The sequence below is a fragment of the Haliotis rufescens genome, unplaced genomic scaffold (assembly GCF_023055435.1).
Source record: "Haliotis rufescens isolate VD_foot unplaced genomic scaffold, xgHalRufe1.0.p SCAF_121, whole genome shotgun sequence".
In the NCBI taxonomy this organism is placed as follows: Eukaryota; Metazoa; Mollusca; class Gastropoda; order Lepetellida; family Haliotidae; genus Haliotis; species Haliotis rufescens.
This window is the reverse complement of record NW_025963804.1, coordinates 734,675-753,140: the sequence shown is the minus strand read 5'-3', so window position 1 is coordinate 753,140 and position 18,466 is coordinate 734,675. Positions and strand designations below refer to the sequence as shown.

Below are 18,466 nucleotides of genomic sequence, written 5' to 3'. Positions count from 1 at the left end.
AGGCACCTTTGGTCGCTGGTTCAAATTATCGTTGTGATTATGTTTCTTGGTTTTTCAGCAACATACCCGTGATTGTAGGTTTCACCGAAGCAGTAAACGTCAGAGACCTGTACCGGGTGCTTCCTGTAACAATAAGCTGATACACCGTGATATAACTAAAATACTGTTCAAAGCTTGGTCTACCAAACTCGCTCACTGACAGCACCCTGTTTTACAGGACACGCCGCTCCATCTGTCCGCCATGCACGGCCACACCAACGCCGTCACCCTCCTCATGTCCATGGGGGCCAGCTTTACACAGAATGTAGACAAGAGGACGTTCTTCGACAACGCCATCCAATATGCAAAAGCTGACGTCGCCATGGGCATTGTCATCCATGAAAGGTCCGTGGCATTCACATGCATATACATTGAAACCCTGAACTTCCACTTCTGGGTCCAGGTACACAAAGAGATCTTAGCATTACGAATATTGCAAGTGTATGTGTGGGGGTTACGATCATCTCAGCGCTGAGATCGCTTTGTGACCCCGAGTGAGTACGACTGGACACGTCAACTATTATACAAATAAACATTACGCAATAACCATAATAATATACAATTCGCAAATTATTAGATACATTTATTCCATGAATCTCTGTAAAACCTTTCTGCTGAGCTAACATGTTTACTTTCCGTGAAGATTCCGGGTTAGAATTGCTCTTTTAGAAACCCATGCTTGTCGTAAGAGGCGACTTACGTGATCAGGTGGTCAGGCTCGCTGACTTGTTTGATGCATGTCATCGTATCCCAATTGCGTAGGTCGATGCGCAATATGTCAATCACTGGATTGTCTGGTCCCGACTCGATTATTAACAGACCGGTGGCTTTAAACACGAAACAAACAAACACGTTCACTTACTTATGCTAAAAACCGCGCCCAGTCGCCTAAGGCGCCGCAAGTCGCTGTACAGGGGTGTGTCCCTTAGGCACGCCAGACACCTGGGATCTTGAGGTCTCCCCGATTATGTTTCTAGGCTTGTCAGGGGGCACGGGTGGCCCAGTCGTCTAAGGCGTCGCGATTCGCTGTGCAGAGTTGCGTCCCTTGGGCACGCCAGAAACCTATGATTGTGGGTTCGAATCCTGTTCGCCCCGATTATGTTTCAAGGTTTGTCAGCACCATACCCGTGTAAGTGGGTTTCACCGAAGTGATAAACGTCTGAGACCTGCATCACTTCGGGCTCTCCTCCCACATTACGCTAAAAGGCCGTGATATAACTGGAATACTGTTAAAAGCGGCGTTAAACCCAACTCACTCACTCTAGGTTTGTCAGCACCATACCCGTACTTGTGGTTTTCACCTTTTCTCTCACATTAAGCTGACACGCCGTGATATAATTGGAATATTGTTCAAAGCTGAGTTAAACCCAACTCACTCACGTGTAAATGCTACACCACAATTTCCTTACATTTAGCGTCCTTGTCAATAAATCGGTATAAAACGAGTCACTGTGAACCAAGTAGACAACACTATTCATCATATTCATGGAATGTCCGTAGTGTCTTATAATCTGCACACCCATGAAGATTCGGAGAAGAATAGGTCCTTAGCAACCCATGCCTACTGTAAAAGGCGATTATGCCGTATGGGATCGTGTGGTCAGGCTCGCTGATTTGGTTGATGCATGTCATCATATTCCAAGTGCGTGGATCGATGCGTATGATGTCAATTACTGGATTGTCTGGTCCAGACTCGACTCGATAATTTACAGACCGCCGTCATACAGCTTGAATTTTGCTGAGTGCGGCGTTAAAAAGTAAATAAAATAAAAAATGTTCTATTCGCCAACACAAGCAAGGTCAAAGCTTCTCTGTGTCACCCCTGAACAGGAAGTCACGTGTTTACGGCTGGTATATCCAGAACGTGACTATCCACACGTGACCTTGTCTACGAATATCACTCACGCTGTGCAGGACATACTTTCACGACGGTAGTAAACCTGACTATACTTACTTCCGGACTGTTTTGATCAATTACAGATATACATTAAAGGATTTAACAGCATTGTCTTGGAAGTATAATTTTTTTAAATCAGTGCAATGAGGTAAATCAGTATTTTTGTCAACTTCATGTATGTTTCAAAGGATTTAAAAGCGTTGTCAGTGCAGGGAGACAAACCAATTGTTTTTTCAGTTTCACGTTTATTTCAAAGGATTAAATAGCGTGTTCTTGGAAAAAGAAATAAACATGAGTGCTATCACGGACACTTGATATGAAATATACACGAAGCTAACTAACAATTGTTTTCTCTCAATATTTAGGGCCCCTGGTGCTATGAAGCCAACCACGTTTTGATTAATTCCATGTTATGATCATTTCAAAGGATATTAATACCGCCTTGGAAATAGAAACATAGATCAGGCAATGAGACACAACTATCATTAAATATGACTCTAAATTCACGATGGGCGTTCTCTGATTGGTTTGTGGGGGGGGGGGGGGGGGGGGGGGGGGGGGGGGGGGGGTGTGTACATTTATTTTATCTGACATTTTACTGTTATTCCCATTGTTTCCTTACGCTGGTATCACGTGACTGTTGACAGGTGGGAGGAGGCGATGGATCTGACGTCACCTCTGTATGGGTGTCCTATGGTGGGCCTCATCAGACAACTGCCAGAAGTCTGCATGGTGGGTGATTATCTCGTGTTTTTGTCAGGTGAAAGTTGACTTCCCTTTGCATGTGTTTGTGACGGGTGCCACCGGAGAGGCAGGATACACTCACCTTTTCGCAAACACCTGGTATCATCACTATTTGTTAGTGAGTCATAAACACGTGCTCATGACATTGTCGTAATCACAAACGACTCTGCTTTTGGCAGAGCTTTCTTATGAATATGGAAAGGGTTTTATCGCTTTTATTTATATACTGAATTGTACCTGCTATCATACACGTTCACTATCATATTGAACAGATTCCCATGTACACCAATATTAGACATCTGCGCGATAACCGGAAAGAACAATAAAGAAGAAGGCGTGGTTTTAATTCATGGCAAAACATTGTTCTATCATGACGTCATTTCCGGGGATTCGAACATATGCCCTTACCTTGATGACGTTGTAAATTGAAGGACGTTATATTTGATAGGTTAGTGAGTTGTTTCCCTAGATGTAGCTGGACAACGCAGATAGATGCAATGGCCAAACGATCTCAACCAACTGGCCGTCTATTATCCACTTGGCTCATTTTCTCTTTCTGCTGTTAACACTGAAACCTGAAATACCAAACTTAACTTCCTATTCATAAAATGGACTTTTCCGACATTGCCGAGATCGGATTATTTAAATATGGGTCACCATGATTAAAGCTTGTAAAGGCTGTAAATAATGTTGATATCTTATATCGTCGTTGTTTGTGGTACAATAAGTCCCACGTGGTTTATTCTCCCTGAAATGTATTATTGTACGATAAACAACTAGCGCTCGTCGTTAATTTCTTATTTATGCAAAGAGTGAGCGATGAATTATTATTGTCCCGTGGTTCAAGTCTTTGTACGTCAGTTTCAAGACCTGGGTTCGATGTCATTAGATACGGTGTTCATATATCTACTTTATCTCTATGCAGGTCGTGTTAGAACGCTGTCAGTCGCTGTCCAGCTTGATCCCAGGAGTAGGAACTATTTTGTGAGTCGTAGGACAAACTCAGAATTACTTTTCTCACTACACATTTGTTGTCACTGTCGTTATTGTTATCGACCGCCCTCCGTGGTCTAGTGGTAGAGCGTCCGCCCGGAGAGCGGAAGGTCCGGGGTTCGATCCCCGGCCGCGTCATACCAAAAGACGTTAAAAGATGGTACTTGTTGTTACCCTGTCTGGCGCTCGGTATTAAGGGGCTAAAACAAGGACTGGTCGGCTCGGAGTCAGTTTACTGTGTCTGAGTGGGATATTCATGTTAAACTGCGGCATGGTATCTCAGTGAGCAGCACTATAAATCGGCATCAGTGCGGACTAGTACAAGCAGCCACACACACACACACACGTACATGCACGTCGCTATATAAGTGCAATAATCTTGGACGGGACGTTAAACCCAATTTCACCTCACCTCACCCGTTATTGTTATCACTGATACAGTTCACAGACAAACACAAACATCTCCCTGCCATCCATTATTCGTATCAATGTGGGGGTAAGAAAAAGGATGTATAGAGTTACACAGGTCCATAATTACGTAGATGAATGTCCTTTTATGATCCTACCAATTTGATGGCTTGATATTTTATCATTCAGAAGTAGCCGTTCTCGTCAATACCACATGTTTGACAAGTCTTTGCCCAATACTACATAGTACTGTTTGATCATTCAATACCACATAAAGTTGACCGGCCAATACCACATAATGTTTGACCAGAAAATACTGCATGTTTGACCAGAAAATGCTTCATAGTGTATGACTATAAAATACTACATACTGTTTGATCATCAATACCACATAAAGTTTGACCAAACACATTTGATTGGTTCGTGTTTGCTTGTAACATTCCATCTTGCTACACATTTGACCTCGTTAATCCAGACGGTGCTGTTAACAGTGACTATCAGTAGCATTAACGAATAACCTGATTAACGAGTCATGGATACAGAGTTATGTCCCTTCGTGCATCTTTTGACATTCCCAGGCGACAACACAATGGGATTTGACTGCACGTAGGATTTGTTACACCACTTATTCCAATGTATATGTGTTTGCAGATCGACTTCAACTTCAAATACCTGCGTTCTGCCATGAAGCCCCTCCTCGACAAAACCAAGGCGGAGCGCCGCTCAAACCTATGCCAGAACTTACCGTCAGTCAGTTTCTCAGTCAGCTTCCCCTCGTGTGCTTGTCAGTCTCGATCGTGGTCACATACATTTACTCATTTCAGCGTTCGAGACATGTATCTTGTTAGGGTGGCCCCGTCAGCCTGAGGCCGATTAACATCCGTAAATTCCGATCTAATCATGTTAGATTACTTCCTGATTGTATAATAACAACTGTTTCTGCTCACCTCGTTTTTTAAATAATGTTTTATGAAACACATTAACCAGGTGAAAATTCGTGATTTCCACCTGAAAAAAAGAGAAGCATTTCATGGGAATAGGCTCGTGCCGCCTCGTACCTTAAGAACTCTCGTGAAATGTCTGAATGTTTAAGCTGCTCCTAGCGACTTGACCTTTTTTGTATTAAATACACTTCGGAATAACACAGTCAACCCTCTAATGAAGAATCGACAGATTAGATATATTGTTTGATTATTACAACTGTGAAATGAAAATTCGAGAAGCTAAAACACATTTATTAAAAAACATTAGCGATGGTATTGCCTTGGTATGATTACATTATGAATATACCTGATTCCTAACATGTTATTACACATGTGACAATCCTTGTGTCACAACACAGTGAGTACTGTTCCTGTTTAATACAGATGATGGTGAAGACCGGCAGAGTTGAGTGTCTCTCTCATCCCGTGTGCACCAACTTCCTCAGGATGAAATGGTATGGTAAAGATAATTATGCTGACGCTGCAGATATTAAATTGTTTATGTAGATCCATGTTGAGTACATATTCGAAACAAAAAGGAAATGAAAATTTAACTATCTCTCGATACCCACTGGCAGGAAGTCCTAAAGTCACACGAATTGAATTTCCCCTTTTCCAAAATGCAACAGTGTCCTAGCTTCCGGTACAACATCTTGATTGAAGGCATCTCGTTTATAACAATAAACACTGGAGTACCCTGTTGTTTGTTTGTTACAAACCCCACAACCAATCAGATCATGATGCCAGATCGTCATTAGGAGCACTGACACCGGTATTAAAACCGGTGTCTATACAAAAATGTAATTTGTGATCAAGGGTGTATTCCAACAGGTTTGATGGTGAAGATGTCGCACGATGACGCAATCATTGATATATGGCAATACACCTTAATTTTTATAAGTCTGCAGTTAAACCCTCAGTGGCATTGTTTGCTTTTCAATCCCTCCCCCCCCCCCCCCCCCCCCCCTCAATGCTCCCATTCAAAACTGAACGTACGTTTTGCCCTGCCTCCGATGGCGGATTAACGGTACCCTTCCATGTAAACTGACGGATTCCAGATGGCGTTGGTAGTTGTCTGCATGGTTTGTTTCAGGAACTACTACGGTCGATGGTACTGCTCCGTCTACCTCCTCATCTACCTCACTTTCCTCGCATTTCTCACCTCCTTCGTCGTGAGCCACGACTCTATGGACCACTTCGACGAGGGTAAAGTCGACAACGCCACCATCAAGGTTCTGCACGGGAACCATCTTGGCGGACACTATGTAAGTTTGAACCTGATGATAAATACAATAGCAACATTACAGTAAACTACGTTTATGACGAATACGCTTATAACGAACTGACGGATATAACGAACTGTTTTGATTTGGTCACGGCTTTTGGTATTTCATAAAGCGCCTGTTTCTAAAGTTATATCAGATTGTAAAAATAAAAGTCACAAATCTTGGACATTAGATTTCGTTCACAATAAACTATTATAATATCTTTGTGTATACCTCAAAGGGTAGGATCGATAAGAGTAGGATAGAGGTAGTTTGTTCGCTCAAGGTGTTGGTTCATTTCTCTTTTCACTACGGAAGAATATGTATATATCTGAATAAGGATACAGAGCTGATAAAACTATGACAACTCTTTCTTTTCCTACTCCAGTTCTCTCCTGTATTCACCGTTCTTCTGTGGCTCATTGAGATCTTTGCTGCTATCAACATCCTCAAGGAGGTCTTCCAGATGATGACTGAGGTATTTACCGTTTTTAACAGGTTCCAGGGAGACCACAAAACACAAACTATCCTTTGAAATGGAATTTATCTGCATAGATTTGGTTGTGAGTGACACTAAATGTAGTTGTGCACTGGCTACATATGACCATTAATGAGAGACAATTGCAAGCATTTGATGAGATTTTTTGCGATTAAAGGCCAAGGCTTGACAATTATGCACATCGTGTAAGTTTGACTCAATACGTTCAATACACGCATGAACCAGCGAAGTTGACAATGGGACCTGGTGTTTGAGAAGATGCACAATCCAAGTGAAGAGAACATAGGCACGACACCACGCCCGTCCTGAACCAGACTCCTGTATGAATCCTTTTAATCAATTATGTAAAAGGAAAGAAAACAACTACATTTAATCACCCGCGTCCAAGATCATGCCTGGGCCTTTTTACAGGCCCTTACGTTTTTATCAATTTTGCCATAAGACAAACAAATTACATTTGATCACCCCGCCCTGGACCAGATCCAGATCCAGGTCCTGAAAATGCTTAGGACTTATCAATTTTGTAATAAGATTACATTTGATCAGTGACACCTAGACCAGGCCGACATTGTCGTGTTCACCTAGGATTTCATGGGGTAAAATGGATTTGTCGAACCCTAGCGAGGTGCTATCGATGGTATACTTGCTGCTGTGCCATTTGTAGCCGTATTAACCCAGCACATATCGTGATCCGGTAGATCCCGTGGTAGCCCCCTGCTAGATTACCCCAGGGTCAGGTCAGTTAGTGAAGGTGCTCCATGTTCTTCTTTCAGAGGTGGCGCTACTTCATGGACTGTCAGAACCTGCTGGAGTGGCTGCTGTATGTCCTCACCCTCGTCTTCGTCTCCCCCTTCCTGGCCCACTACTCCACACACTGGCAGTGGGAGGTCGGGGCATTCGTCGTCTTCCTGGCCTGGTTCAACTGTCTGGTCTTCCTACAGAGGTAGGTCTAGACAACATGTCTTAGCACTGCGGCCTTGTCTTTCTCCACATATTTATAAAAATTAATCCTTCTGCATGGTACAGTTTTCTTAAATTCAAAATTACCTGGTCCATCCAACGGTCTAACCTTAGCTAATGTGACCCTTTGCGCAAGTTAACTGTTTGGGTGTTAGTGTAGGCTTCGTGATGAGGAGTAACGTCATATTCTCCTTCTAGCATATACATTACTTATTAAAACACTTATTGTGTTTTCCTGTAAAAAGATTCTCTCTTTAGAAAATGATAGCAGACAGACCGAGCGCATTATTTAATCACCCTAAACGCATGACGTTAACAGCCAATATTTTCTTTCCCTTACGCGTTATTCTAACATCATTTATTTGCATTTACAATTGTAAACTCTTTGCGAAGACGGCTCATGCGAACTTCCTGTGACACTGATTCACATATAACGTACTGTCCACTAGGTTCGACTTCTTCGGCATCTACGTGGTGATGTTTGTGGAGATCCTCAAGACTCTCCTCCAGGTCATCGTCGTTTTCTCCATTCTCGTCGTCGCCTTCGGCCTCGCCTTCTACATCCTCATGTCTCACGAGGTATGTGCACACCGACTCCATCATCTGCATCATAATCTTAAGTGTCAATATGAACGATAACCTGAGTGGGGTATAAGAACCATAGTGATATGACATGGTATTTGAGAACGCCGTGTTGATAAAAGGGTCTGTAAAAATAAATGTATGTCAGTAGTATATTCATTCCCAGACTGCCCAAGCAATTAATAGAAGCGACTTTTCAAAAAGTATATATTTATTAAAATTAATGTTAAATGCAGAATAAGATATATTCATATTGCTTCGAATCCATGTTCATAAAATTATTACGGTCAATGGATCAGTATGAACTCAAATTATATACACAACTCCACTGGATGCCTGATAGGCGCACGGTTTACATTTACGTTACTATTTCGTTCTGCCGGGTACCCATTCGCTGTAAAAGTAACGAGACCAATGGTCTCAAGAGACTCCACGTGTTTTATCACTCATGTTTCATTTTGAAGCAGGGCCAAAGCTCTAGAAACTCTTAGGGATCAGGCCGAGCTCGGTCACCCATCCATCTCTTCTCCGCAGCCGGGATAGATTCATCTGTTTCTAATGCTGGTTATGTTGTTATGGGATAGATTCATCTGTTTCTCATGCTGGTTATGTTGTTACAGGATAGATTCATCTGTTTCTAATGCTGGTTATGTTGTTACGGAATATATTCATCTGTTTCTAATGCTGGTTATGTTGTTACGGGATAGATTCATCTGTTTCTAATGCTGGTTATGTTGTTGCGGGATAGATTCATCTGTTTCTAATGCTGGTTATGTTGTTACGGGATAGATTCATCTGTTTCTAATGCTGGTTATGTTGTTACGGGACGGATTCATCTGTTTCTAATGCTGGTTATGTTGTTACGGGACAGATTCATCTGTTTCTAATGCTGGTTATGTTGTTACGGGATAGATTCATCTGTTTCTAATGCTGGTTATGTTGTTACCGGATAGATGCATCTGTTTCTAATGCTTGTTATGTTGTTACGGGATAGATTCATCTGTTTCTAATGCTGGTGTTGTTGTTACCGGATAGATTCATCTGTTTCTAATGCTGGTTACGTTGTTACGGGATAGATTCATCTGTTTCTAATGCTGGTTATGTTGTTACCGGATAGATTCATCTGTTTCTAATGCTGGTGATGTTGTTACGGGATAGATTCATCTGTTTCTAATGCTGGTTATGTTGTTACCGGATAGATTCATCTGTTTCTAATGCTGGTGTTGTTGTTATGGGATAGATTCATCTGTTTCTAATGCTGGTTATGTTGTTACGGGACAGATTCATCTGTTTCTAATGCTGGTTATGTTGCGACGGGATAGATTCATCTGTTTCTAATGCTGGTTATGTTGTTACCGGATAGATTCATCTGTTTCTATTGCTGGTTATGTTGTTACGGGATAGATTCATCTGTTTCTAATGCTGGTTATGTTGTTACGGGATAGATTCATCTGTTACTAATGCTGGCTATGTTGTTACGGGATAGATTCATCTGTTTCTAATGCTGGTTATGTTGTTACGGGATAGATTCATCTGTTTCTAATGCTGGTTATGTTGTTACGGGATAGATTCATCTGTTTCTAATGCTGGATATGTTGTTACGGGATAGATTCATCTGTTTCTAATGCTGGTTATGTTGTTACGGGATAGATTCATCTGTTTCTAATGCTGGTTATGTTGTTACGGGATAGATTCATCTGTTTCTAATGCTGGCTATGTTGTTACGGGATAGGTCCATCTGTTTCTGATGCTGGTTATGTTGTTACGGGATAGATTCATCTGTTTCTAATGCTGGTTATGTTGTTACGGGATAGATTCATCTGTTTCTAATGCTGGATATGTTGGTACGGGATAGATTCATCTGTTTCTAATGCTGGTTATGTTGTTACGGAATAGATTCATCTGTTTCTAATGCTGGTTATGTTGTTACGGGATAGATTCATCTGTTTCTAATGCTGGTTATGTTGTTACGGGATAGATTCATCTGTTTCTAATGCTGGTTATGTTGTTACGGGATAGATTCATCTGTTTCTAATGCTGGCTATGTTGTTACGGGATAGGTCCATCTGTTTCTAATGCTGGTTATGTTGTTACGGGATAGATTCATCTGTTTCTAATGCTGGTTATGTTGTTACGGCATAGATTCATCTGTTTCTAATGCTGGCTATGTTGTTACGGGATAGGTCCATCTGTTTCTAATGCTGGTTATGTTGTTACGGGATAGATTCATCTGTTTCTAATGCTGGTTATGTTGTTACGGGATAGATTCATCTGTTTCTAATGCTGGTTATGTTGTTACGGGATAGGTCCATCTGTTTCTAATGCTGGTTATGTTGTTACGGAATAGATTCATCTGTTTCTAATGCTGGTTATGTTGTTACGGGATAGATTCATCTGTTTCTAATGCTGGTTATGTTGTTACGGGATAGATTCATCTGTTTCTAATGCTGGCTATGTTGTTACGGGATAGGTCCATCTGTTTCTAATGCTGGTTATGTTGTTACGGGATAGATTCATCTGTTTCTAATGCTGGTTATGTTGTTACGGGATATATTCATCTGTTTCTAATGCTGGTTATGTTGTTTCTAATGCTGGTTATGTTGTTACGGGATAGATTCATCTGTTTCTAATGCTGGTTATGTTGTTACGGGATAGATTCATCTGTTTCTAATGCTGGTTATGTTGTTACGGGATAGATTCATCTGTTTCTAATGCTGGTTATGTTGTTACGGAATAGATTCATCTGTTTCTAATGCTGGTTATGTTGTTACGGGATAGATTCATCTGTTTCTAATGCTGGTTATGTTGTTACGGGATAGATTCATCTGTTTCTAATGCTGGTTATGTTGTTACGGGATAGATTCATCTGTTTCTAATGCTGGTTATGTTGTTACGGGATAGATTCATCTGTTTCTAATGCTGGTTATGTTGTTACGGGATAGATTCATCTGTTTCTAATGCTGGTTATGTTGTTACGGGATAGATTCATCTGTTTCTAATGCTGGTTATGTTGTTACGGGATAGATTCATCTGTTTCTAATGCTGGTTATGTTGTTACGGGATAGATTCATCTGTTTCTAATGCTGGTTATGTTGTTACGGGATAGATTCATCTGTTTCTAATGCTGGTTATGTTGTTACGGGATAGATTCATCTGTTTCTAATGCTGGTTATGTTGTTACGGGATAGATTCATCTGTTTCTAATGCTGGTTATGTTGTTACGGGATAGATTCATCTGTTTCTAATGCTGGTTATGTTGTTACGGGATAGATTCATCTGTTTCTAATGCTGGTTATGTTGTTGTTCGTTCCGTCCGTCCATATCAGGATACACTTGTTGTGAACAGAGAAGGCCAAAATAAAACAACATCTAAAAACCAAGTGTCGCTTCCGGGAGACGTACACACTGGTGATATTGAAACCAATATATGTTCAGTTTACCCGTACTTGCCTGTAGTTTTGCCAAGCATCACGCCTTAAGCAACATCAAATAGCGTTTTATGTTAGATAGGACGACTCATGCAAAAGTGTAGATGTTGAACGTTTGAGGCACCTTTACGATAAAATGCTATCAATATGTACATAGATCGTGAAGTTTTAAAACTGTCAAATTCACATGTTCCAATCACAGAAGTCGCATGCGTATTCGACCCCAGGACTGGCGATGTTGCGGTCGGTGACGATGATGTTGGAGATGGAATACATGGACACTTACAACGAGCCCTACAACGACAACTCCGTGGTCACTCTTCACTACGCCCACGGCACGCTCTTCTTCATGACAATCTTCGTTCTCTTCATGCCGATCATTCTTATGAACCTTCTGGTGAGAATCTTGACTGTGTCTGTAAAAGCACATGACCTATCGATCCTCACACAACAAACATGAAGCGTTTTATATTAGTTGATACATGTTTACATAAGGTGTAGACAATTATGGACACTTCAGTGTCGTCAATATCAAAAGGTTATATTTATGCGGACGCCTTTGTGCTGTGTAATGTGCACTCATTTACCTTTGTCTGCATCATCTGTTTACGCATATCTCGACCACAACTTACACAGGTGTAGAATACGCTAATGAGTGAGTGAGTTGGGTTTAACGCCGCTTTTAACTGCATTCCAGTTATATGGTGGCGTGTCAGCTTAATGTGGGAGGAAAGCCCGAAATGATGCAGGTCTTAGACGTTTACCACTTCGGTGAAACCCTGTAGCACGGGAATGGTGCTGACAAACCTAGAAACATAATCGGGGCGAACCGGGATTCGAACCTACAATCCTAGGATTCTGGCGTGCCCAAGGGACGCAACTCTGCACAGCGAATCGCGGCGCCTTAGACGACTGGGCCACCCGTGCCCCCGAATGCACTAATGAAACAATATATGAAAAATATATAAACGCCAAAGAAAAACCAGTCTCGATTATCTGCAGAAACAGATTCCATTGAGTGTAAATGGCAATGGTGAAAGTTATAAGAATGGATCACTGAAAATCTGTGATGACACCAAGTGTACGCGAAAAGGGTCAGCATGTCCTGATACACCGGTAGCACCAACCACTCACACAATTTGTATAAGAAACCTCCTTTTCGCTTCTCCACCAGAATCGTTACATCAGTTTAAATAAACATATAAACGCAAATGGATTAATGTGCAAAGATAACCGCTCACAGCAGCACGTTTCTTTCCTTTGTTGTTCCCTTACAGAGATTCTTTTTATGAAATATGTTTCTTTTTATTCAATAATTTTATTGATCAATAATCAATTATAAGCCAGGTTTTAAACAATGTTTAAGTGTTTATGTGCCATATGTGATTATATCCAGTGATGTTACTTACATGATCAGGGCAGTCGGGTAGCCTAGTGGTTAAAGCGTTCGCTCGTCACGCCGAAGACACGGGTTCGATTCCCGACATGGGTACAATGTGTGAAGCCCATTTCTGGTGTCCCCCGCCGTGATATTGCTGGAATATTGCTAAAAGCGGCGTAAAACCATACTCACTCACTCGCTACATGATCAACTCAAGGTTGATCATACATAGTACAGCATCTGAGCTACTTATCCCCGTGTTATAACAACTCATTCCGGTTTCATAAACAAATACAGTAAACTACGTTTATAACAAACACACTCATAACGAACTGACGGATATAACGAACCGATTATTTTTTGTGAAGTCCATTTGCTGTATATATGCTGCATGTATGCTTATAAGGAACTATAGTTATAACGAACTAAAATAGTGGCCCCTTTGAGATCGTTATAACCGTAGATTAATGTATAATAACTCTCAAATATCAGTGAAACTTAGCAGTCACTTCTCGGGTCGCTGTCATCGTAATGGTTAAATATATATCTGCTCACAGTGTTCAATGCATCTGGGTTTGATGTAATTATTGTCTGTGTTGCCGGTAGGACTCTACATGGTTGTATGTGTTGTCAGATCGGCCTTGCTGTGGGGGACATCCAGAGTGTGCTGACCAACGCACGGCTTCAGAGGCTGACACTGCAGGTAACACCACGAAGATACACTCCCACACGTAGCTGTTACACCGCAGTCGCTAACATGACACCAAATGTTACCATTGCCTTTCTAGGCTGTTGTCAAACTCCACCTACACTGCTTAGAATTACAGATATATTGTGCTGCCAGTTTGCTTAGTTGATGATGGAAAATTAAAGTTCATTGATGACAGTGTTCTCCAAGCGTTAATTTTAGAGGGAAATGTTGTGTTGCGTGGTTCTTTGGTACGTTTAATAACAGTCGAAACAAATGTGGTCTGGTTCACAAAGTTAATTCACATGGCTCAAAAATCAGGTTCACTAGGATCAGGATCAACACATGTGTTCTACCTGGTGGCTGACATCTTGGATCTATCAAAAGTGGAATTTCAAAACAATTGGATTTAGACTGGGTTAATACTAAAACAATGAATAGCATTAATTAATTGAAGCCCAGGTAAAATATCTCCAAACACATAAACAGCTATCACTGTATAACATGTTGTATTCAATTAGATTACCATTCCTGTAGCATTTGTACCGATATCTGCCGTGTCCCAGGTGAACCTCCACTCGGACATAGAGAGGAAGATGCCGCGAGAGCTGCTGGTGAAGCTGGACCAGGGCACCTTCAGAGTGTACCCCAACAGGCGGAGGACCTTCCTCCAGAATGTAAGTCCACCAATGATGCCCTTGCAAGGGATCTAATAACTAATGGATAATTCACAATCTACCTACGGACTGTACTTCGCTAAATTGCACACCATCGCAATGAACTTCGCGTGTCAATTCGCGGATTAGTAATATTTTCGGCTGAGACTGTGATGGTGCATTAACGAAGAACATTAGTGTCTGTGACAGATCATATATACGACTCCAAGGAAGTTCTTTCATATTAAGGGGCGGTCGGATAGCCTTGTGGTTAAAGCGTTCGATCGTCACGCCGAAGACCCAGGTTCGACTCCCGACATGGGTACAATGTGTGAAGCCCATTTCTGGTGTCCCCCGCCGTGGTATTGCTGGAATATTGCTAAAAGCGGCGCAAAACCATACTCACTCACTCTTTCATATTGCTATCGATAATCTGTCATGATATGACAGAATCTGATCTGCTTTAACTCCTTTTGAGTAAATCCATCGTCTGTCTTATCATTTGTGAGTTTATAGTTACGATTTTGTAATGGATTTGGAAAAAAATATTCTAGTTTCTTGTTTAAAGTTTATTGCACATAACACACATTGTCATATTTGAATCCTGTTCAATACACGGATGATCATCTTCGCCATTCCTCAGCATATGTGTTTGTAATTTAACAACGCATTCATCTATATGTTAGCTGTAATCATTGTGGTATATAAATAACAGAGTCTGGAACACACGTTCCAGTAACTGACATCATGAGCATCGATCCACGCAATTGGGGTACATGCATCTACCAAGTCAGCGAGCCTGACCACCCGATCACGTTAGTCGTCTCTTACGACAAGCACGGGTTGCTGAAGACCATATATCTCGGATCTTCAGGGGGCTCCTCAGCATGTGGGAGCTCAGGTTAGGTTGGTTAGGCGATGGGTGGTTTAGTTATGGTTATGGTTAGGCTGTGGTTAGGGTTAGATCTCATCACCTTGCCTGTGTCACCGCAGATGTGGTCCAAGGTGATGTCCTACGATGACGAGTTTAACGGCATGGACGAGGGTCGGACCGTTGCCCACAACCAATATGTCTACACCGAACTCAACAAACAGAAGAGCAGGTATACACAGTGCATCTACCATACATTGGCGTGTTGGAGTCGTGATTCTGTCCCACAGTGGACCAACAAACCATGCCCGATTCCAATTAATAGTCACAAACCGTTAACCTACCAGAACTAACTAAAGCGCACTTTATATAATAGGAGTGCGTGATTCAAGTGCTTTCCAGGCACAAATGGCTTTGGCTGTGTACGTATGGCAATACATAGCTAGTTTATAGATGCGGCACTAAGCCGAACATTAATTTTATTGTGCGCTACTTCCTTTGTACACGTACCTCGATGATGTTCTGTCATGGGATTTGCATCGGTGCACCAGCGGTAGACTATTTATTACTGGAAGACTAAACAATTGGAATAGCAGTTTAGACAGTTCGAAATTGTTTATTTTTGCAAGTATTAAATGTACACGAATGTTTTAAAGATGTTGAAAATCTTCGCAATAATTCGTTAAGATTAAAAATTAAACGGAACCAATTCCTATATAAAATCAAATCATCACTGTGTTCTGTTCTGTTCTGTTCTCCCCAGACTGAAGGAGTTGTCGAGCACGATGGAGCGGAACCATGATCTCCTGCGTCAGATCGCCCGGGGGATGGACATTCACTCGGAGGAGGACGCCTGGGATGGAGGCCTCTCCCCCTCGGACAGCCTCCAGTCACTGCTCCTCCCCGAGGGTCAGTCCCTGGGGTGGTCGTCCACGTCCCTTGGGAGGGTCATGCTGCAGCAGTCCATGGTGGTGGCCCGGTGGAAGCGGATGGCCGGGCGGGGGCGAGGGGGGACAAAGCGGGGACGAGGGGGCAGGAGATGAGGTTAAGACCATATAGTAAAGGGTGTTGCATCTTGTATACTCCCCAGGGAGCTGAGAATGATAAAACGAGTGCGCGCCGATCAACTGATAATAATAGAGCGCTTTCGTGCATGTGTTTGGAGTTTAACGCAATGTAAGTACACATATTTATTTATCTTGGAACCATGCATATCATCCGTTCTAACATAGTCGTTTCCTTGGGTGTGTACAGTTGATGCTATATCGTCGAGTATCCTATTTTCGAACGACATCTATTTTCGAACAGCCGTATATGATATTGATTTGTCTCATTATAACGAGAGGTGTGACGTCATCATAGCTGCCGACTTGGTATTGGTCGCCTTCGGCCTGTCAACATTGGGTTCATGTGAAGTATTGTACACCTGTTAAAACATTCCGACGTCATTCATAATTTTGGTGCCCGTATCATGATGAAGAGGAAGAGTAACACATTGTGAACACTCTAATTTGAGAAATATTCATATTTTGTGAATAGGTTTCAAACTTTCAATTACTTTTTGAATTTTAATGCCGACCTGTAAGAATTATTTTTAGAACTGGGCGCAAAAGCATGTCTGTTCATTCGTGGAAACCCCGCTCAAGTACGAAACCAATCAAGAGTTCGAAAATAGGTGACGTCACTCGAGTGTACCGGAAGTACAGACGACGCAATGGAGGTAAAGCTTTTTATCGAGGACTGTTTTTTTCTTTCGGAAAGAAGCTGAATTCTATTGCTGAAGACATCACATACTGATATGAAGCAGAATTTGAGGTGTGATTCAATCATCCCTCGAAATATCAGCAATGCCATCTTAACTGTTCGAAAATAGGGTACGTCGGGATATATGTATTGTGGTGTTACTGACAAACCAATTTTCCAAAGACAGTATTTACATTGATTGAGCTTGCAGTTTATTTCACTGTAAGCCGCGATTTTTATATTTGTCGGCTCGAAAACAATCTACCTACCCTTTATGTTTAATAACCACTGTCGTGTATCCACTTGATTCGGGTCTTATCTCGTCTGCGTCGATGTGACAAGAAGCTGATGATGAATTGCTCAAACCAATCACACCATAGCGATATAAGGACATGCGTTATCGTGCCATACGAGTTTAGTAAAATAGACAAACACTAGTGTAAAAGGAGTGTTTTCTATATTGAAATCCATCTAGAGAAAATAAATGGATATGTATTAGGTATGACATCATTACCATATTGTGACGTCATTATACCTTACGTCATCAGTGATGTCTGTATTAGGCGCGTTTGTCAATCATTACGTAAGCATTGTTGTAGGGAGAGGGAATTTTACAGGCGTGTTTCGTTTTATTAACTCGCATATGCATAATAACAGCTCTTATCACCCTGAAAGATTTGGGTGTGAAAGAGGGGCCAAGGTATACTTTTTACAATTGTCTTCGTTTCTCATTGCTAATGTTAGAAACAGATAATTAAAAATGAAGTGCAAAGGGTTCACAATCTCAATAAAATCAGCTTCTTCAGGAAGGTTACCATGAAAACATATTCGATGGAGGGTCATGTGAATGAAAGATGACGTGTCCATAACGAAAATTTCTTCACAAGACCCACAAGACAAAAGAATATATACTACTCAAAACAAGTTAAAGAACACCCACAACTGGAAGGCTATGTGTCGCCCTGACATTGACTAGAGCCATATGAAAGTATCGGGTGGTCTTTACTTCTTTTGAGTAGGATATCTGATAATGCTTGTATTTTATCACTTATATAAGGTCTTCGTTGTTTTGTTTAACTATTATGGGTTAACAACACCGGGTGGGATGACCTGGTTCTTGTTTTGTATGTTGTGATATAAATATGCACTTCCACGCGTGTGAATAAATACGTTACTTTTACCATGATCTTCGTTTCTCATTGCAATGTGTTAGAAACCGATAAATAAAAATGAAGTGCTAAGAGTTCAGAATTTCATTAAAATCAGCTTCTTCAGGAAAGGTTACCATGAAAACATATTCGATGGAGGGTCATGTGAAAATTTCTTCAC

General features: G+C 41.5%; 1 protein-coding gene across 1 annotated transcript; it reads left to right on the top strand.

Annotated features, from left to right (window-relative positions):
- The first annotated feature begins 2,581 nt into the window (after positions 1 to 2,581).
- Positions 2,582 to 16,437, top strand: LOC124136238 (transient receptor potential cation channel subfamily A member 1-like). The gene is made up of 13 exons (XM_048393925.1): positions 2,582 to 2,668; positions 3,606 to 3,664; positions 4,733 to 4,827; positions 5,449 to 5,519; positions 6,158 to 6,329; positions 6,718 to 6,807; positions 7,602 to 7,771; positions 8,238 to 8,367; positions 12,001 to 12,195; positions 13,814 to 13,882; positions 14,434 to 14,544; positions 15,517 to 15,626; positions 16,158 to 16,437. Exons 3-13 carry the CDS (start codon positions 4,813 to 4,815, stop codon positions 16,435 to 16,437), a joined length of 1,413 nt encoding a protein of 470 aa, XP_048249882.1. The 5' UTR covers positions 2,582 to 2,668; positions 3,606 to 3,664; positions 4,733 to 4,812.
- Positions 16,438 to 18,466: the final 2,029 nt, after the last annotated feature.